This window comes from Neopelma chrysocephalum, unplaced genomic scaffold, assembly GCF_003984885.1.
Source record: "Neopelma chrysocephalum unplaced genomic scaffold, ASM398488v2 Primary Assembly neopelma1_135, whole genome shotgun sequence".
Taxonomy (NCBI): domain Eukaryota; kingdom Metazoa; phylum Chordata; class Aves; order Passeriformes; family Pipridae; genus Neopelma; species Neopelma chrysocephalum.
The window spans coordinates 2,468,701-2,491,199 of record NW_020897797.1 but is presented as its reverse complement, the minus strand read 5'-3'; the positions used below and the strand labels follow the sequence as shown (position 1 = coordinate 2,491,199).

General features: G+C 42.4%; 1 protein-coding gene across 1 annotated transcript; it reads left to right on the top strand.

Annotated features, from left to right (window-relative positions):
* The first annotated feature begins 1,218 nt into the window (after nucleotides 1-1,218).
* On the top strand, nucleotides 1,219-20,191 carry SHISAL2A (shisa like 2A). The gene is made up of 4 exons (XM_027698988.1): nucleotides 1,219-1,456; nucleotides 9,216-9,355; nucleotides 15,547-15,625; nucleotides 19,684-20,191. Exons 1-3 carry the CDS (start codon nucleotides 1,275-1,277, stop codon nucleotides 15,576-15,578), a joined length of 354 nt encoding a protein of 117 aa, XP_027554789.1. The 5' UTR covers nucleotides 1,219-1,274; the 3' UTR covers nucleotides 15,579-15,625; nucleotides 19,684-20,191.
* The last annotated feature ends 2,308 nt before the right edge of the window (nucleotides 20,192-22,499 follow it).

Here is a 22,499-nt window from a genome sequence, read left to right as displayed (position 1 = left end):
TGGAAGGACTCAGTGTCAGGGCTCTAGGTAGCCACCAACAGGCCCTGACCAGCATGATCTGGGTCCTCACAACATCCACACCCTCTGCCTGTTGGTCCAGGAGCCACATTTAAGCTCAGCTGGGGCAGCCTGACCTTTCCTAAGCTCAGTGTTGTCTCCTGCTGTCCTGGATTGCTTGTTAGTCCTCCTGAATGAACTTTAGACCTATGCTGTACGTAACTTGCCTCCTGCCCTGTCTCCTGGATGGACTCAGTATCTTACCTTGCCTGGTGCTGTTGATGGTGCCCATCCACCAGCCTGTCCACCTTCGGATCCTGCAGGGCTGCATCTCCCTAAGCTGCCATCACTCCTGGCTCTTGCTTTTGTCCGACAGCTGGAAAATGACACTCCCACTTGCCTGGAGTTCATCTCAAGGCAAGACCTGAAATCAAAGTGTAAAGTGCTAGCTGACTTCATGCAGTCTTATCGGTTCAAGTCAAGCTCTATTGATATTGCATGACTTCCCTTTCTCTCTAAAACCTGAACTTTTCCTTGAGGAGGTCACTTGTGTGGTAAAGCACTTGATCCAGACTCTCTTGGATCCAGAGAGGAGACTGAGCACCAGATCCTTGGAGGGGTTAAGCATCCCATTGCTCTCCCAGAGGCTTCTTATTACCCTTTTTTCCATGAGCCAAATCACATGCAGAGAGTGCACTACAGGCAGGTGTATGGTCTCGAGCTGAGACCTGCTTACCCTTCCCTAAAGAGAGGCTCTTTCATACAGGTAACAGAACGACTGCTTGAGCCGCAGTTTTTTAAGAAAAGTATCCTGAAATGATCTCTAGAAAGAGTAGGAGATTGATCTCTCAGAAACATTAAGTTTTACGTGAAGCTTTTCCCCCAAGGGCTCCTGAGTATAACAGAGGTGGGATCCCTCTCCATGACCTCCCTTCTTTGGCTACCCTGAGACCTCACCGAGGCGACGGGTGAGGGCGGACCCCCGAAACATCTGCTCGACGTGTGACCCAGCGCTGAGGTAACACCAAGCCCCAGCCTCTGAGGGGAGCAGCCCCCGCACACAGCCCCTTCCCGCCATTCCCTCCCCTCAGGGCGCGGGCGGCTCCCGCCGCTCCCGCCTTGTGGCGACCCCGGGGGGGAGTGGGCGCGGCGGTTCCCGCCGCCAGCGCAGCCCCCTGCCCGCCCAGCTCCGCCCGCCACGGCCGCCTCTCTCCTCTCCTCGCCTCCCCTCCCGCCCGGGCGTCGCCGAGCCGAGTCGTCGGGCGGGCACCGGCACCATGAGCGCCGAGTGCAGCAGTTACCTCAACGCCGACAAGGTGCTGGTGAGCGGGTTCAGCTGCCCGCGGGCGGGCGGCGACGCCCGCGCCGTGTTCTGCTGCGGCTTCCAGGACGTCAAGTACTGCTGCGATGACCCCCACAGCTTCTTCCCCTACGAGCACAGCTACATGTGGTGGCTCAGGTAGGGGCGCGGCGGTGCCTGCCCGGGGGGAGGCTCCGGGCGGGCTGGTGCGGTATTTGTAGCCGGGCGCTTTCAGGGTGCCCTTGTCCCGCCGAGAGTAGCGGGAGAGCGGCATCTTCAGCCCGGAGAGACTTTTGCTTGTGCCAGGGTGGTTTCTGAAGGAAACAACTCGTGGTCTTAGTAAAGGAAGAGCTGGGAAGCGCTCGGTGCCTCTGGATGGAGCATCTGGAGTGTCCCCCGCCCTTCGGGTGTGACGGGAACAGCGGTCTCGGGGCCCGAGCGTGTAAAGTGCTGCGGGCATAAAGTTCCCAATGACTTTAGCTACTTTTCCATGTGTGGTAAAGTCAAGCATTTCGTAACTTTCCACTTGGAAGGTGACAGATAATCAGCCTGGTGCTCTCCCGGGGCAGTGCGAGGGTCTGCCTGGCTCTGGCAGTATCTCGAGCAGAGAGTAGAGCTGCACACAGCCAGCCCGGCTGCTCCCTGATTCCCCTCGGGCTCCTCAGCATCCACGGTGGCAGTGTCAGGATGTTGGTACACCTCTGCATGATGCTCTTACTGTGTTTCTTATGGACTTGATATCCTTGATTTTGTCAAATCTCTTTCTGGGCTTGCTTACAGCATCTGCTTCTGCAGCCCTGGTGGCAGCCTGCTGTTTGAAGATACAGACTTTTATATGTTTTATATTGTTCCCCACTAGTTTTCTGAAGTGCTCTCTACTATTAGTATTGTGAGATTTGGTGAACAGCAATTGCATGTTCAGTTTCTGCTTGATGTTTAAAATTTTGTTGGCATTTGGTGCATCAGTTCTCATCTTTCACCTCTCTGAGCTGAACAACCTTAGTCCTTTTGGATTATCATTGGGGCAGGTGCTGTGTCCCACTGATGGTTTTAGTTGCATCTCATCCATACTGTTTTTCACTCCTCAGTGCTGGAGTTGCATGCTCAAGATGTGGGTATGGCAAGGTTCTACAGAGTAGCAAAATGCTGCCTCCAGCCTTGCTCTCAAAATTCTTCCTCTTGGCCAACTTTTTGTTGATGTCTTTGACTGCTAGTTCGCATTGACTCTGTGATTTCAGTGAGCTGTCACTGATGACTGTAAAACTTTCCTTGAGTTCAGAACTGCCAATTCTGAGTTCATTGCTGTATAGGCTTGGTTTTGCTTATACATTGTAATGTTTATACATTATGTTGTGTACACTGAAACTCATCTACAACACTTTTGCCTGCTCACTCAGTTTTCCTCAAGTCTTCTAGCATTCCTTGCCCTCATAGCATTTGATCACTTCTAGGGACTTTGGATCATCAGAAACTCAGATTTCATTCTTCACAAGGTTATAGATGAAGATACTGAAGAAAAACCAGTCTCAGTGACTTTTCTTTACACTGAAAAGAGCCCACCTAGCCTCGTGCTTTGCTCCTTATGCTTTTAAGCAGCCTTAAATCTGTAACAAAACCTTTCCCTAAGCCTGTGTCAGCTCAGTCTTTTTAGCCACACCTTCAGTGTGGGGCTTCGTCAAAAGGTTTTTTGAGACATCTACCTCTGTCCACTGGGTTCCTCTGTCCATCTGTCTATTGACACCTCACAGACTCCAGCAGGTTAACAAGGCAGTGTTTTCCCCTCATAGAAATGCTGACTCTTTCATTAAAGATTTTATGTCAGAAAGCTGCAAGTGCCAGCAGCTTCCTTGGGCAGAGCATGGTAAGGAGGGGGATGGGAGTAGTGGCTTTGCCATCAAAGGATCTGTCCCTCATATTCAGGTAAGGTGAGGGGGGGCATCATGGCCTGGGAATAATAGCCAGGCTCAGATTCAGCACTCAGCACCCTGACATTGTGTTTACCTCTTGACTTGATGATATTATTTTTTCCCTCACCTTTCTGTCTTGCAAGGGGTGGAATTCAGGTCTGTAGTTCCTGGGTTCTCCTCTAGAGCCCTGTTTCAGGTTGGAGTTACACTCCCAGGCTGCCAGACCTCTGTTAGGGTGGCCTTGCGTGATGATGGGGTGCACACCTTGCCCAGCAGTTTTGCAGTTTCACATATGAATTCCTTCAGGGCTCACGAATGAATGCTATCCAGTACTGTGGGCTTATTCATTGAATTTGTCTAATATTTAACATATTATTATTTAAAATCTACTTTGTCGGTACAAGGAGTGGGTTGAATATGGGGATCTCCCAGCCATTTACTACTGTGACTGACACAGAATTACTCAGCTTCTCTGATGTGAGAAGACGTCTCCAGGTGTCCTTTTTTACACTTATCAAATACTGTTTTAATGTTATATGATATTTTTGCATAGTCTGATGTTTTGATCACAGTACTCAAGTACTCAAGTACTGAAAGATTAAGTTTAAAAGGTTTTGCTCTTGCATGTGGATGATATGCTGCAGTGAAGACTGTTAAAGCTTGATCTTTTCCAAAAGTGCCTCCAAGAACTGAATCCCACGAGAGGATTTAAGGAAGCACCTCTGAAGGGTCTTTCTTTACAAAGATTTTCTAGAGTCTGAGAATTGACTTCTTAACCTCCACCTAGGTCAGAAATTTGGGCCCAAACTTTGAAACCTAAGGTCTTTTGTTTTCCTCTTCTTCTTTTCACAGTGGCCCTAAACTGCTAAAAGGACTGAAGGAAGTTGCCATTGGTGGGGTTTTGGTTGTGCTTAACTTCTGCCATAACTGTCTATATCCATTGCAGAAAAGAGGTGAATAAATACAATTTACCTCTCTAAGCAAAGTTACTGAGTGGTGAGAATTGAAATTTCTCTTTTCATTAGAGTTTTCAGGAACAAATCAGATAACTTTTAGTTACTAACATACTGGTAATGTTACAATATTACAGCACTTTGAAAACTGTATACATTTGCACATGATAGTTCCACTAGGAGTTTGAGGACAACACAACAATAACATTTTCTGGCTTCTCAGAATGTTTTGGTGATCACTGCCTTGCTTGTCTTTGTCTCAGGCAGTTACTTATATCGGTTTGTAGCAAACAACATGTTAAAATAATCCTTATAACGCTTCTTGCAGCCTTTGAGGACACACTTTTAAGACTTGAAACCCTTAAAACTATACAAGAGTTAGCCAAACTAGCCAAGGTAAGTCTGGAGATGGAATGTACTGAGGAAGGGAATGGAAGCTCTGATGGGGGAATTGTTTCAGGTTTTGCTTTACTCCAGAGCTTTAGGTTCCTTTTCCTAAATCTTTGCTTGATTCCCCCCATGAATTTGAAAGCAGTGACTGAGTGCACCACAAGTGGTTGGTGATATCTCAGGGATTGTTTCAGTTTGGTGACACACCAGGTGGAATTTCAGAAAACTATTGTGTATTCCTTTTGTGTTTTTCCTACTGTGGGAGAGGCGTTGCCAGAGCACTTTGTAGCCAGCTCTGATGGCAGGAGGTCATGGAGAAGCCAGCAGCCTGGGCAACCTAAAGCAATAGTCACTTGCAGGCCTATGCTATTCCTTTTATTTTCTTGCCAAATCTCTACTGCCTGTACTATGTTTAGAACCAGACACTGCCCTATCCCTTAGCAACATGGAACCTTCTTTTCCCATTCCACTCCTGCAAAAACTGTGGTATTTGGCAAGTGCATCCTAACACCTTCTGTACTGGGAGCTGTTGGACAATCATCAATAACAGACCTTTGAGCAACTCTGACACATTTCATATTTTCACCAGAATTTATTATATGTAATTAATATTATTCTTCCTTGTGGTTTTTTTTTGCTGGTATTTAAAATGAAATAATAGGGTATCTTTTTTTTCTCTTTGTTAGAACATATTTCTTGAGAAGCTGACCTCAGCAAAGAAGAGTGAAGGGTGCATTTTTACTCTCTTACAGCAGTCAGGAGCCCATGGAACAGGAAAGGCAACATTAGGAGAAGGCAGGGGTATGCAGATTTCACCAGAAGGTTATGCAGCATTTGAAACAACAGAACGCAGATGCTAAAAAAGTCTAGTGAGCAAAACACTGAGCAGCTCAGCCTCCAGAGCTGTGTGCTGTGCATGTACATACAGTCATCACATCTGCTTTGCCTCCCAAGCTGAAAGGAAGGGAAGAAATGCTGAACATGTAGTATTTGTACTGAACTGCTGGAGTTAAATTCAGCCTTTTTGTTTCTAATTGTTTTAAAAGATTTTTAGAATTTTTTTTGGCACTCGTCGGTCAAGTTTTATTTTGCAAATTTAATGGCATCTGTCAGTATCAAATAGAATTATAGCTCCATTCCAAAGCTGTATCTTTTTAGTTTCATATAATAACATATATTTGATAAAAATTTTTCAGGCCACATATAGATGATGTTCAAAATGCTTTATTAATTAATACTCTTGACCTAATGCTGAGGCCAAGCTTTGCTTGGCTGTACAGATCTCCAGGAGTCTGTTTTGGCTTTCCAAAATAGCAAGTCTTTTGTTCCTCTATGCCCACTCTTTCAGCCTCTCGAGTATATTTATCTGTTTGCTTTGCAAATACTACAGACAACACGTCACTGCAACAATGGCATTAGGAACATTTGATTCACTGGGATCCAGATGACTCATGAGCTTCCTTTTAGTGTACCAGTGGGCAACATTTAAATATTTAAAGTTTCCCTGGCTGTTCTTGGTGTGGATGGACTAATTTGATCGACTCAAAGTGATGGTGGGTGTGTGGTGCTGAGCATCCACTGACAGAAACGTCAATGACCCACTAAGCAGCTCCCTGGACAGCAGCCTGGGGAGCCCTGGGGAGGCTGCTGGCAAGTGGAGCCTCTGCTGAGCAAAGCCTTTGGCTGTGCTGCAGGCCTGGATGTGGCACTTGGTGTAACAGTGTCGGGGAAATGTGTGGTGTGGCTGTATCTTTATTGCATGTGAAAAGTAACTTGGGAGAGTTCTGTTTGGATCTTCTAACAAACCTAACATTGTTCACGTTCAAAGCATTGAGCAAATACTACCAGGCCTTCAATGCCGTTTTTATGCTTGATCATTGGTTTGGGGTTGGGTGGGTTGTCAATGCAGAGGTTTTCACTTGCTAATGGGGTGACAGCTGTGGGCAAGAGGGACTTTTTAAATTGCTTGTTGAGTGTCTTTGCTGTCCGAAGACTGATCTTGAAGATACACCCAGAAACCTGTAGATGGTCACCATGTGGACTGCTGAGGGCTTCAGACAGCTCATGTTTAAGGTAAAGGCTGGAAAATGGCAAAATGCTTTTAGCAAGGGCTAAGTTTGTTTCTGATAACAGCTTTAACTGCAAAAATAGAAAGAAAAGATCCTGGTTAAGAAACATCAGTGTTTAGAGCTATGGAAAACACTAAACTCTTCTGAATTAAATAAATTAAGAAATAACCACCCATTCCCAAACTTTGACCCAAAATTAATCTTAAAGAACTTAAACACACCTTCTAAGTGGGTTGATGGCTTCAGCACTTTGACAACAGTTTGGTATTGAAATATTCTATGTTTAAAAAGAGTAAGTACAAATTAAATTCTGATTTCTGATTCATTTAGGAAGTGGAATCCGGAGTGTCTATTTGGTTTTGTGCTGCTGATCTCCATGTTTTGGGTGAGATCTTTTCATGTTGCTGCTGGAGCACCACAAACACTTTCGGTGGCACATACGCTGTGATGTCTTTAACCTGGAGAGTTCTTCAGGATCTGTTTTTCTTTGTCATTTGTAACTCCCAAAGCATCTTACCCAAGTTGTGTGGTGATGCTGAGGGTGCATTGTGCTGTACATTACACAACTGTGCTGTTAATGCCATCTTCTACAGCTGTGTGGAGGAGAGCTACAGCTGAGAGGCAACAGATGCCTGAAGAGAAAAACCTATAATCACTAATATGTGCTTGATCTCTTCAGCTTTAGGACAGCTGACTCTGCTGAGTGTTTGGATAGTGGTGAGCAACCTCCTTAGTACTGCACTACAGATTGTAATTTAAATGGAATCTTACAACAGAGCTTGTATTTTCTCAACAAAAAAGCACAGATACGTGTTTCTGAAGAGCTTGTTTGCATTACTTGGTTCAAATGGCTATTCAGCCTCCTGTAGTGGTGTGTATTTCTTCTGTTTTGTCTATTTGGGTCAAGGTGTTCCAAGTGAAAATGCAAAAATGAGGCCAGAACCCAGCTGAGATCTCTGACTGTAGGGTCATACTCAGATTCCATATTAAGCAGAATATTGCTTGCCTGCAGATTTTGTTTGAGCCAAAAAACAAGAAGGCAAAATTTGCTTGATATGTGCATATATGCACAAACACATAACGACACCCTTGTTCATGCAGATGATAAACACCATGACAAATCTTCAGAAGGGTAGAGCTGTTCTTTCCAGAACTGGTCATTTTGCTGATAACAAATTATTTTAGTTATGCTAAAGTGGAGCTAAATGTTGCACAAACCTCATTTATGAATCTGACCAATAGCTTATGAAAACTGCATGTTAAAGTCATTCTGATATCTGCTGTTCTCATGCTGATGGTTTTAAGAGTTTCTCCTGTCGACAAATCTGTCTGCTGGTGCTATGGGAACTCGTGGAGAAGCTTTGTAGTAGCTTGAATTTAAAATTCATAAAAACATCCCAGGGCATAGTTCTTCTTATATGTCTGCAAGGCCACAGTAGAGTTGACTTCTCACTGATAGCAGTGATATATAAAGGCATATTTATGACTAGAGGATGGAGCTGGTAGAATTAAGAACATTCATTTATCTTCTCTCCTTTTGACGTCTGTCCAAATCGTAAATAGAGCAGCAATAGAAGGATTCTCAATCCTCAGACCCTTCATCTGTGACCAAAAGGCTGCTGTTTAATTTCACCAGAAGTCAGGACTTTGGCATGGACTGTAGAATAGAGGACTGGAACACTGAAGGCATCAAAAGGCCCAGGAGAGGATAGGAAATGATAGCTAGACTGTGCTGTATTGAGGCCTTTATTTCATCATGAGCATTTTATATTAGGAAAAGACTTGAAAAGAAGGGTTGGAAATAAGGAGAGGTTTCTGTATATACATACACTGTCTCACTGTGTGCCTGTGGGAGATGTATAAAGTAACTTTTATCCTGCAGGAGTAGTATCTTGATAAAACCTACATATTACTGTATGTTTGGCCTAAGGAATTAAGTTCCTGCTTCTTTGGTGCCTTTGATGTTGTGTATAAACTAATTCAGCTGTAGTTTTCCTTTTACCATGACAAAAATAATGGGAGAACTTTACTGGCCTTAACTGGAGATTTGTTGCATTAACACAAAGGCACACCAGTGATCACAGTACTCTGCCCTGCTCTCCAGAGTTGCTCACAGAATTGAATAACATGGCTTGCATGGGTTTTATACAGTAAAAATGGCTTTTCAGACTGAAAATACAGCTTGAATAATCATGTTGTTTGAGCTGCCTGGAGCCCTAGAATCCCTCTCTGTGTGTGCATGTGATATTATGCTTTTCTAGGAATATGCACTGCACTGAAGAACTTTTTGATTTCTGATGTCAGTTACTGCATGACATTACTTCTGATTTTCATAAACACACTTTGAATCAGACAGCAGTAGTATGCATAGGGAACAGGAAATGTCGCCAAGGGCCAGATGTTCAACTCCTGTATAATGACATTGACCCTTCTGCAGTTTGTGCAGTTTAAGTATTGAGCTCTAAACTTTTGTTTACAGGAAAATACACAGTCAGTCCCATGCCTGAGTACAAGTAAACACCAGACATCATCCTGACCATTGTTTTAATGGGTGTCCCAGGCTGTTTGTACACTTAATTTCTTTGTTTTTCTCTCCTAGTGTTGGAGCACTCGTGGGCCTGTCCATAGCAGCAGTGGTCCTCTTCGCTTTTATCATCACTGTGTGTGTTCTCTGTTATTTGTTTATCAGCACCAAGCCACGCAGCAAACTGGATACTGGTTTAAGCTTGCAGATGGCAGGTAAGATCTGTTGTTTTTGATGTACATAATCACCTGCAGAGGAAAAGTCTTATTCTGTCTTTAAATGGATGTGGAGAAGTCCAACAGTGTGTATTTTCTTTCTGATAGGGACCTCAAGATGTGATGGAGCTGTCCTGCTGTTTTACCCTCTGTGTGAAATCTGGACCAAACTCAAAACATTTAACATGGGCTCAGTATTTTTTACTTAGTTAGGCATTGGAAGTCAAACAAGTTAAAAAAGGGAAATAATTCTTGGAAAAAAGTCCCCTCACCTCCAGTTTTTTTAATTTGTTATTTTAAAATGCTTGTCTACCTCCATGGCAGTAAATGACCAATGAGTTACTGTAATTTAGCCTGTTATAGAGCAGTAAGCCCCCTCCTGAGTGTCTAGTTAACACAGTCCACTTCATACCAAGCTTCCTATGTCTTATTTTGTTCTCCAGAGGATGCAGGTTTTGGTCTAAAAGTAGTTCTTTGGGCCATCAGGAACTGCAAAGCTTCCCTTTGGAGCTGTGTAAGCTGAGCAAGCTGCTGAAATGAGTGTTGCACATTCAGCAAACTGCTACTAATCTGCAAATTGAAAACTTCACACTTGTCCTGGAGAGAGAGTGGAAATAAGACCTGCTACCTAGAACAGCCTAAATAAACTCTTGGGTGGGATGAACAAAATGCTCTGGTGCTACAAGATGGTTGTGTTCTAATTATAGACTGCCATTATGCTTTTCAATGTGTTGCTGTTCAACTTCTTCCCTCAAGTTTTCCTGCTATGGCATCAGCTCTTAATCCATTGCCAGGACAGCAGTGCTGTTCTCCTCATGCCTTGTATTTTTGTGCCAGACATGTTTGGCACATGGGGAGCTGGGAAGGAGGCAGGTGCTGTTGCAGCGCTGCTGCCACACGATTCCATCTTTCTAAACCAAGTTGGACCCCTCTGCAAACCCACATCCTGCTTGGGCATTGGAGGTATTCCTCTTTTCCTGTCATGAGGTGAACAACATCCCAAGCTCCCCCACTGATGACCCAGCATTCCTGCAGGCATCCCATCTCACGATTCCAAATGTTATGAGCCCAGGAAGCTGGGAGATCTTTACCTTTTCCCAGCCACCTCCTGTGTGCTTTGGGGCTTTGTTCAGGCTCTGTTGCTTTGCATTTAAACACCGCTTTGGCTTTGCTCTCATCCTGTGTTTTTCACTTTTATTATTCTGCTTCTTTGGCTGCTCTGAATGACGATTATTTCACATCTAAACCCTGATAGCTTTAGGTGTTCATGAGATGGGCTGCTGGAAATTGAAAGCCAGTTGCTTTGCCTGTGGAATGCTGAAGGATTTCACTGACAAGCCTGAGTGCTTGTTTTCATCATCCTTGGGTTTCTTTTGCATGGGAGTCATGCAAGGTCTGAGTGTCTGAGGACGTGACTGGTTAGCTGCTTTCAGGCCTGGGGAACAATGAAAACAGCCTCTCTCCTCCTCTCCAGTTCTTCTGAGATCTGAGCATAATCATATCTAGACAACAAAAACGAATTAAAAAATTAAAACAGTTTTTAGAAGCTTCAGGAAACTGCAGGCCTGGGGACCAAGAGTTTTATCTGAACTCAGTTCAACCCAGCTTTTTCTAAACTAGCATAATCTTACCTTTAGGTGAAGGCTGTGTGGCACATTAGGTGCTGTGCAACATCTGTATCCTGGAGCATTCAGAGAGCATTCATTTCTGAAGGCAGTATTTTTTATTGTGTTCAATTTCATGCATAATACATCAGCTCAGTTAGAGTTTTGTACTTCATTAAACATACAATTGATTATTGTATGCCTTTCCTATGTCATGGAATAGTTAAAGTTGGTCATGGTTCTGTGGGCTCATCCAAGATCCCCTAAAGAAAGAAGTGGAGTAGTTGAATTTTTACAGAAATAGTTTCAAGATTGATCATAAATTTAACAATAAAGTGGATGTGAAGCCTTTATTAAAGTTTCTCATTCTGCAAAAGGCAGATCAACTGGAATTTGCCTCTGTTTAGCCTTAGACAAATGGTCTTCAATAGCACCAGCAGAGATATTACAGACTGGGTTCCTGAGTTAACTAAGGATGTTTTAGGCCTAGCAAAAATTAACATTTAATCTGAACACTGAATTTCAAGAAAGATAAGCTCAGTCACTGGTATAGAGAAGGAAGAACCCCTTAAATGTTACTGGAGTTACACAGTTCTATTTGTAGTATCATAGCGTAGAGTGCAGAGTTGATCCCTAATATGCAAGACAGTCTGAACAGGCAAATGAGAAGACCCTGCATTTCAAGGAATTGACAGCCTAGTGTCTTGTCAGATCAAGTATTTCTCAGTAAAAAGCAGCAATATACTTTATTACTCTTTCAGTGAAATCCTCTCCTTTTACAGGCAGTGTCAGCTCTTTACACCTTGCTTTTTCATTGTTTGCACTCTGCTTACAATGTGAGGTTCTCACAGGCTTTGGCTTGAGCATTGATGTTCTGCCTTGCCCAAGTGCCAAAGGGCTTCTCAGTTGTTCGTCTCTATCCTCAAAGCTGCCTTGCTGAAGTAGGGAGATGCTATAACCCATCTCCCAAGAGGCAGAACTGCAGGGAACTGTCACATTTTTAATGCTTTGTGTCAGTTTAGACATTAATGTCCAGTGGAATTTTGAAGGGACATCACTAACCAGAAGACCTTTGTCCTTTTGCTTCCATTACCTCTAAAAACCAGCTCTAAGACTGGCTTGACACAGGAATTGAGCTATGTTTTTTGAGACTAAGACTACTCAAATCCTTGGAGCATACTTCCTCTTAGCATAGGGAACTTGCTTTTTAATTATACAAGTTGCTCTTTAAGCTCTTTCTTTGCTCTTTAAGCTCTTTCTGAGAGAAAGGATTTTTCATTGAACTCATTTTTGATGTTTCTGTTTCTCCCACTTGAAGGCTGGAAAACTATAATGGTAAAAAAAGGTGCCAAAGAAATCCATGCCCTGAGCATGCAAACATTATGGATTTATCCAAGGTAAAAGGGAATTTGGCCGTATGCTTTGTTCTTCTAACCAAAAACTACTCTTTGTTCAAAGGTTTATCCCCTTCAAAATGTAGGGAACTAAGAAGTCAAAAGATTGCAAGTGTTTCGTTAAGGCTGAGTGAATAATGCTGGAACCTCCCCCGATGCTGGAGACAAGGAGGGCTGAGGAAAGATTGCCTAATTGTCAGGAGAGGAGGTAAACAGGCAGAAAACGAGGAATCTAAAGGCACAGCTGCTCAGCTCTGGGAAAAGATGCACATATACTTCCCTTGGGCAGGCAGCTGATGGGAGAGGAGGGACCATCTCTGCTGGCTCCTTTGGATGGGCTTTGCCATCAGAGGTATAAAAGGTAGATAGAGACTCTCCACCTTGGTGACCTAAAAGTTTTTAAACACATTTTCTGAGTTGCCCCTGTATTTCTTCCAGATTTGGGAAGACTTTTGAGGTGAGGTGTTCCATACCACTGCAAAGCAAGAATAGCAAATTGTATTTTATGATAGTAACTGACATTTTCCCTTAAAACTTAGCACAGGAGGACCTCTGTAATGCATTCAGAGTCAGACAGCAGGGACCTTTGGGTTGGAGTGTGAAGAGAACTGTGACCTTGTAAATTAATCAGAAGTGCTGGGAAAAATGTGCTTTAATAGAAGTTATTAATTTCTTGTTCTTGCAAAGCAATGACATCATAGTATGCAAAAGTTCATGGTTTCATTTAATTAAAAGGAAAAACTCAGCTCGAAAAATAGCCAGATGACCTTCATGTCCCTATTTCTCTCCTTAATTAAAGATTCCTCATGGGGCATGATGCAAATATTTGAGATATTCAGATATTTTGATGAAAAGGTACTGAAGTCTCACACATTCCCCTTCTTAGTTCAGTAGAATTATCTGAGTCTTGGTTCTAAAAGCAGGTAGCTGCTGTCTGAATTCAGAGACACTGCTTGGCTTTTGGAGTGTGCACTGATAACTGCTTTCCAGGTTTATCAATAATGACAACTATATGGTCTTCTTGTAGCTGGCCCTAAATTTTCCCCAGTCAGGCTACTCTTGTCTTCGCCAATCATCTGCCTCAGATTTGTATATGGGGAAAAATCAGCCAAATGGGCTCAACTGTTCAAAAAAAAAAAAAAAAAGAAGAAATTTTCTGGTTTGGACCTGGGAATTCAAATTTAGTGGAGGGTACATCACTAGGAAAGATTAAATTTGGAAATGTTTTTATTGGACTCCTTAGCTTTTAAATTTCCCAAACCTTCTTGTAGCAGTGAGATTTTTGCAGCTCATTAAGTCAGGTTTTTTACTGCCAAGATACCTATAGCTGGTGTAAGCTTCAAAAATAAGGTGCCCTCCTCTATAACTGAGTAGGAATTTTTCTTTCTTTCTTTCTTTTTTTTTTTTTTACTTTTTCTGTTTGTTTTTTATCACAGCTGAAATAACTCATGTAGTTGGTTTCAACTAAGATCTTGGCTTAAATCCCATTTTGACATCTTTGAAACCAAACTGCAGCTTGTTCAATTCAAACAAAATAAAGTGCAACTTTCAGAACACCTCAAAACCAAATAATTCCTTTGCCCAATTTGCTTTGTGTCAGGTGTTTGTTTTTTTAATTAAAATACTAGAATTCTCAACTTTTCTTCCCTTTTGGATTCAGGGAACCTGTTTTTTAATCTATTCCCTATACACTTTCTTGGACAGAAATACCTGCCCTGTTAAGCTTATCTTTTCAATTCTCTTTGTTCTTTGTGTTTGCCCAAGCAGTGGAAAAGTGGAAAATGAGGTGCAAGACAGTGTTGGGCTGGAGGGTGTTGGGAAGTATAGGGAAACTTGGCTTCCGAGGAAGATTGATGAGCTCCATGAGGAGACTCAGATGAGAGGAGGGAGCAAGGAGAGGTTTGGAGCTGGTAGATAAAGGAGAAAACTGCAAGCACCCGAATGTGCCAGGAGCATGTGGAAAAGGTTTGGGACTAATGGAGTTGAAAGCAGCAGAGCAGGGAGGCAACAATTCCAGAGGGGATGGAGAAAGCCTTGGAGGGCCAGGGAGTGGAGCAGTGACTGTGGGGGGGCTGGAGAGCAGGGTCAGGCTGCTTGGGGACATGGAGAGGGAGCTTGGAGGGTGGGAAGCAAGTGGAGATTTAGGGCAGTGAAAAGTGAGAGGAGGGACTCAAAGTATGACCTGTTGTTCATGGATACAGTGATTAGCATGGGAAGCACAGGAGCAGGAAATTAGGGTGGGAAACAGAACGAGGAAAGTGGGAAAGGAATGAAAGAATGAATATCAGTTAAGAAAGAAAATAAATTGAGTTCAAAGTGTGGTCAGGAAAGTCCTTCTAGAGCTTTGCTTTCCCAGCTGTCAGCAGGTATCAGTGAAACCACTGGCAGAGCATCTCTTGTCCCTCCCTGCAGGGCTGCCTTTGCTTTAGTTATTCTGAGCAGTTGGGCAAACTCGAGTTATCTGCACTGAATCCAAAGATTCCAACCATTCTGCTCCAAGCAGGTGTCTGGATCAGTTAGCCAGTGGAATTTTAATAAACTATTACTTACTTTAACCTATGAAGTTGTGCTCTGGAAAACATTCGAATGCTACTAAGCGTCAAAAGCAAAGGCTTAAAAGATGGGAGTTGCCAGAACTACGGATTTTCTGGGCAACTCGTGAAATGCCTAACTAAAAATGGCTTTATTTGCTCATGTCATCACTTTAATCTTTCTGTCAAACATAGGTAACATTTCTTTCATGCAGAGAAACCTCCTCACACACACACATGGTGCTTTGGGCTCACTGGGTGGAAGGTGCAGTGAAGGCAGTAGTGGCTGATCATGTTTGGAAAGGAATGAAAGTTTGAGATTTCTGACTTACTTTCTTAATATGGGATTTTTTTCCCATGCAATTTCTTGTAGCAGACACTCTGATTCCCTGCTATAAGTCCTACTTACACCACAGTGCTGCTACCTTAAACTGCTCTTCCCTTTGAAGTTTATTCCCTTTTAACACAAGTATGCTAATAATTGCAGCCTCCTGGAGGCTCAGAAATGGAAAGTGGAATGGTTTTGATCTATCCTCTAAAAATTGTAGAAGATTCCAGGAACTATGTTTTTTCTAGTGCAGTGGGCACATCTGTGTATTACTACTTGGAACTAAAAGAAGAAGAATGCTGTTAGTTCTACTAAAAATGCTTTTGTGTTACAGACAGTGAAACCAGAGGGAGTTCAGTATGTTAAAAAACAGAGGCTCTGGATGGATTCTACCAATACTGTAAAGAAAATAGGTACTGTGAGAACATTTATTTTCATCTTACTCTATTGTATTTGTATATTCTTTACTCTGTTTCATATATATTTCATAGAATGCCATGATTCTTTCTTTTAAACTTTCTCAAAAGCAGTGGCAACTGTCTCTGATTTATTTATACACTGCCCTGATGCTGCCCTTGTACAGGGATGTATCTGCAGAGACTTGGACAGAGTCCTTCCACAGACAAATCTCTTCCTGATTTACTGGTACATGAATACTCCATCATGGTTATGTGCCAGAGAAGATTATATTCCCCTTATGCTGTCTTTGTCCTTTCCCTGATGCTATCCTGGATGCACCAGAGCTTATACTAAGGAGGCAAACACTGTAACATATTCAGAAGAATTTCTTTAGTGATGAACTGCTAGAAAGTCTCCTGTGTGACAAAGGGTGAGAGCAGTGAGGTGTCTGCTGGGCAGTTTAGTCATACTTTGCTTTTGGGGGGATGCCACCTGTGAGTGCTGAGTCAAGTCTGACAGAGAACTTGATAAAAACTTGATAAAAACCAATGCTGAAATCCTGTTTAAAGGTCAAACTGCCTATGACACAGACCATGCAAAATAGTATTTAAAATGTATGCCAGTACAGATGAGTTGTACTTCAGGCTTAAGAGGAGATTATCAATAATGCAAAGGACTTCAGGTGGCATGAAACACGCATTTTCCTTTCTGTGGGGGGTGAAAGCTCATGGCTAGGCAGGTACAGAACGTGAGAACAGCTGCAGATCAGCAGTGTCTGTCACAGGAAAAATAAGAGGTCCTCTTTGCTCAGCAGGTTGTTCTCAGATGAGCAGGAAAGGGAATGTGTTAAGAGTTCCCTACTTCATGTATTTGCTCTTGTACCCTTAAAAAAAGCCACCCTGTGCATCCCAAGTGCCAATGCATCCTTCTCAGTGCTCTTTATGGGCACAGCGGGTTGTTTTGGGCTGCTGGTCCTCATAAAAATACTTCAGCGTAACAAAACTCATTTCAAAACTCCCAACCACCTCCACACATTTTTTTCCTACTGTTGCAAATGAAATGGCTTGTGGGAGAAAAATGCCATGGGAAGACTAAAATGGATCCTGCAGTCAGAAAACCGTCTGTAGTGAGAAAATCCAAAAATATCTGAGGCAGGTGCCAAGTACTGAGACAAGCTGAGGTCTGGGAATGTGGCATTGCTTTCTGAGGGCCATGAGCCTCTCATCTCCTCATGCTTCTGCTTGCCTGCCTTCCACTGTGGCAGAGAAGCTCCTGTTTATGGGGTGCCCTGAAGTGCAGCCTGCAGACCACTATTGCTTCCAGGGAGAAAGAAACAGGGAGAGAATGAAAGGCCAGCTGCGAAGGACTTCTCTAGGGTTTGAATGCATGCATTATATAAAGGCAAAAAAATTTAGAAGCCTTTTTTTGTGCATGAATTACCCAACTCTTTGTGTTGGCAAAATGAGGCTGGCATTATCATGAAGACTCAAAATACTTGAGACCTGTTTTGGAGCTAAATCCAGGAAAACGACGTCCTTAGCCTGTGAGCCTTTTTCTTCCTGATCCACAGTGGAAGAGCTGGAAACTTTATGTGAAAAGGAAAAAGGAGGCAAGGATCTTTCTGAACCTCAACAGATAATATGGTTAAGTGTTGGTAGAAATTCCAGGTCTCTAGTTGTTTTTTGTCCTCTGCTTTTCACCTCTGCTGGTTGCAGATTCCATGCCCACACCTGTCAAGAGGAGCCACTCCACACTGCAGTGTTGAGCCAGAGACTCCATCACTTTCTACTGCTGTGAGAAAGCTACAGGTGCCAATTAGATTTGATTTAGCATGCAGAATTCCTCTGCCAAATTCATTGGGTTTTAATTAGGAACAGGAACCCTTACAACTGGTGTGCTTCAACACACAGTTCAAGCTTGTTTGTGTGTTCTTTTCCAGCAAAAGGGCAAACACAGCTTTTAGCTTTACAAAGGGAAAGGAGAGGAACTAGGCGGCCGGAGGCATTGCTTCTAACTTAGATTGATAACATATTGCATTATTAAACAATTGAGTTACGCATAAGAAAAATGTGACAGATTTCATGAAGACAAATCACGACAAACCAGTGTAATTTCTCTCTTTGTCAAGGTAATTTTGCCTATCAGATAAGTGGGAACAAGTGGCTATGACTGCAGATCTTTATGAAAATGCAGTCAAAGAGAAGTTTTCAGTGATTCATTCTCAAACACATTTTTGGAGGGAAGAAGGATGTCTCGGTGCTCTACCCCAGTCCAATAGTAAGAGCTTGGCTGAAGGACTAAGGAGGATATGTATAAAATTTATGAATGACACCACCCTGGGAAGGGTTGCAAGACTCTGGGGCAAAAGTACCTTTCAGAATTATCTCAGTGCCCTGGAGAAGTGTTCTGAAATAAAAAAGGTGAGATGCAATAAAAATCAGAGTCCTGTAGTTTAAAAGGAGAAACCAAATCCTCAAATATACCTAAGGGAGAATAGGTGACTAAGTAGTAAAGAAATGCTTCCTAATGTCCAGTCTAAACCTCCCCTGATGCAACTTTGAACCATTCCCATGCACCCTATCACTGGATACCAGGGAGATCACAGAATCACAGCATGATTTGGGTTGGAAGGGACTTTAAGCTCATTTCATTCCAACTCCCTGCATGGGCAGGGACACCTTCCACTAGACCAGGTTCCTCAAAGACCCATCCAACCTGGCCTTGAACACTTTAGGGATGGGGCAGCCACAGTTTCTCTGGGCAATCTGTGCCAGGGCCTCACCAGTCTCTGCCACATTCCCCTCCTCAGGAAGCTGGAGAGAGGTCACCCCTCAGCCTCCTTGTCTCCAAACTAGACAAGTCCAAAGTCCTCAGGCACTGCTCATAGGATGTCCTTCCAGCCCTTTCTCCAGCTTTGTTGCTCTCCACTGGATGCTTTTGAGTACCTTAACATTCTTCTTAACTTGTGGAGCCCAGAACTGCCTCCTGTATTCGGTGTGAGCCTCACCAAGGCTAAATACAGTGGGATAATCCCCTCTCCTGACCAGCTGGTTAGTCAGTGTTTATCATGCCCCAGGCTGGGGTTTTGCCCTCTTGACTCATTCTGAGCCTGCAGTCAGCCAGATGGCAATCCTGAGGAGGGGACAAATCTATGTTTATATGTATGTCTCATGTTTTCATTTAAGTTGGTCAGGAATGTATAACCATCCTCAGAGCTTTAAGCAGAAAAAAAATCCAGAATCTACAAAAGGCTTTCATGATAATTCAGATAAGCATCATTCCTCTTAATGAAAGAGTACTGAAGTGATGTTCTTTCCTGGTTAGGATGCTCTTTGCTGCCAGTTGCCATCTGCCTTGAATCCAAAATTTCATGCTTCAAAACTTCTGTCAGTAGCTGAATTAGCTGAAATTTTCCAGCCAGACTTCAGTGCATGTCCATTTTTTTGCATATCCAGAAGAGCATTTGCTTCTAAACCCATCTGTACCAACAGCTGTTGTGCTTCACCTCAGAATCAATCCTCCTTTAATGAGCAGTAGAGTAATTTATTTGTAAAGAAATTTCTCAAGTGTAGTTTGGAATATATTCTGGTATCTTCCAGGATTAAAGGCACACATTGTGAGTATGTCTATTGTTAAAAAGAAATTAAATGTGTGGTTTAATGTAGGTATTAGTGGTGCATTTTCCACAAGGCACTGCACAGAAATGTTAGATGAATGACTCTGTCTGCTAAGCCTTTTTTTTTGTTTGTTTTAGCCTCATTTTGCCTTGAGCCTTTGCCACAGGCAAGGGGAAATCCTCGCTTTCACAGCAGAGCTACCCATCCACATACACCCCCAGAGGAAGCATTTAGTGTTCCACAGCTGTAGTAATGCCCTTCAGAGGTGTTCTTCACATCATAAAGGTTAGGAATAGAAAGACATACTTGGAAAGAAGTAATGAAAGTGAAATGGATTGAGCTGTGTGGTTTGCTCTGGATTTTTTGTAGGATCTTCTTATCAACTCTGCTAAGCAGCAGAGGAAAATCGCTTCCCCTCTTCAGTCTAGTTCTGACCTCTGATTGGTATTTTGCAGATACAGAGCTGCATCCTTCACAAGGCCCCACCAGAACAAGCTGCTGACAAAGCCAAGAGGCTTCAAGAGATTTCCTAAGCCGCAAGGATGGACTGTGACTGAGAACCTGACTCACTCTTCCAGAGGTGTTTCCTGGCTATTACAGCCACTGTGGATAACCAGAGGCCAATCTGAAGCTGTGCCTGCATATGTTTGTGTATGGTTCTGTACTGAGAAATAGTATGTTTTGATTTGCACATTCCAGCTACTGCTGTCAGTCATTGTCATGCAAGTTGTTGTCTTTACCCTGTGCAATCCCAGTGAGATGACACAGTTGTCAAGCAGAGCAGAATTTGGCACACCATGTTGACCAAGCTTTATTTGAAGCCTTCCCCTGTGTGCCATCTTAATGTGGTGTCTTCATGTCATGAACACGGTTGTCTTTAGTCCAGTGTGACTGTTGGGTGCACAGACCAATGTGAAAGCAGTACCTCAATAAAATCTGGCACTTGTGTTGTATTTTTATTAATTGATCATTTCCCCCCACCTTTTCTTCCTCAGAAGATCCTCATGAATCTGGAAATTATTTTGACAGGAGAATTCCAACAAAAGGTGAAGTTAGTAAAGAGTGAATTTTTGTAGGGAAGTTCTGGTTTTAACAGCTGTTTTAACTGGAAGCAGTATACACTGAAATGACTTGAAATAAACATCCACAATTGTTTTGCAGATTCTGCATCAAAATACGTTGGAATATTTCTTGTGAAGCAAACATAAAAATTTTCAAGTAGTATTTCAATTTGGAGCACTAATTTGTGAAGTGTTGCACTCCTTCAGGTAATCAAAGAGCTCTAATTGCACATTTTATTTCCCCAGAAGTCTCAGAACAACCAACACAGCCTTAACTGTCATATTTGAGTTTTCAAGTCTTTCAAGCTCTCAGTCCTGAAATTATGAACGTTAATGATAATGATTTCTTTTTATCTTGTGAGAATTCTTTACTGTGAGTGATGAAAAGAATTTCAAAAATATTTAACCATGCTGTTGATGTTAAGGCAGTAGACAGACTATATCTTCCATTTGCAGGTGAAGCCTGAAATATTTACTTACCATGTCAGTTTTTTCTCTGGTTATACTTCAACTTTTTAAGATAAAATCCTTGTCTACTCTTTGGGAGTGACAGCTTTTTGTGTGATTGTCCTTGAAAATTAAACTGTAGCCATCTGGTATCATGCATCAAAACCCCAAAGTGCTTCTGATCTAATCTACTCTTGTGTGAAATAATACACCAGTGCCTGCAAAAAAAGTAGAGAATATGGTGTATGTTCTTTCAATAACTGTTTGCATATAATATCTCACTAAACTGGCATTTGCCACTGCGGCCTTCTAGAAAATTGAAGCCACATTGGATGCACAAAGAAAGTATTTTTATAACAACAGAACATAAACCTGATCCTCCAGCCTCATAAGTTTCTTGATTTGGGCTGTCAAAGAGCAGAAGGGAAAAGGATTTATGATTTTTGCCATGTGGTTTCCTTCGAGGATCCCAGCCCTGAGATACACATTCTGGAAGCATATGCTTCCTTTTGAACCATCAATAAAAGGTTTATGGAAGATGAGAAAAAAGAGGATTTAAGTTATTTTAACTACATACAAACCTGAGCTAGCACTTTAATTTTTAAATTTTAAAGTATTAAAGATATTTAAAGTAACAAAATATACTCTATTTTGAATGTTGCAGATCCAAATAGCTTTGATTCTTTTTTTCTCTCAGGCAATTTCTAAATCTTTCATTCCTCAGATGAGAAGGTTGTTTTCCCCTCAAATACTGGGCTTTTTATTAATTTTGAATATCTTAAGATACCGAAGTAGCAAAATAAAAACCAGAATCCAAAAAAAAAAAATGCTTTCAGTCTAATGCCTCTGTCTAATGCCTGTTTTTGTTTTGTGTTAGGAAAATCCATTTCTTTGCCCTTTTAGGTAGTTATTTTGTAATTGAGGTATTCTAAATGTCACCAAAAAGTACCTCCCACGCTGGTTTGATTAGGGACTCAGTACACTGCCCGTAACAGCTTTCAGTGTGCAGTCACAACAAGGGTGACTCCCTGTGCTTAATAGGCATAATAAGGCTTAATGTACTTGTTAGGCATAGCCCTAATTTTTGCCCTGGGAACATTTTAAGCTTAAATTGCTTAAATAGCATAGTAAAGCAAATTCAGGGCTGTTTTGCTGCCATCAGCTGTACAGAAGCTACTAAAGCTCACAGAAGTTTCTATGAGTATTTTTTGTTTGTCAAAGTTGGGGAATTTTTCTTATCATAGGGTAAAAATAAAAATGGGAGAATTGTGGAATAGTATGGAACAGGCCTCTTGGACTGTGGGGTATAGAAAGTGTGTTTGTCTCTGCACTTACAGCACAAGCTACAGCTCCTGATGGATTTCCCTGGGACCAGGCTAATTCCCACTGGCAGTTCTGGGGCTGGCTGCATCTTTCTTTGGAGTTCTGCTGGCAGAAGTGGCAGCTCACTCCAAAGGGATCCGCCTTTGTCTTCCCTGCTGTTCTAGATGTTGCAATATTAACATCTGGCTGTTCTCTCGTATTATTTCATCTGACTTTGGGTCTAAGCAGTGGTCCCACACAATCAATGAAGTATTTCATGTCTTTGATAATTAATCACTTTATTTAAGTGTAATTCCTAAGGGCCTTATCTTTTTCAATTTCTAAATTAGGGAAGAAAGACCAGTGAAAAGTCACAGTTTTACTGAATGAAAATAATGTCTGTTTTAATTATTTTCCTAATATGACAAATGCTGGAGATCTTCATGACTGTTCCATGGCTC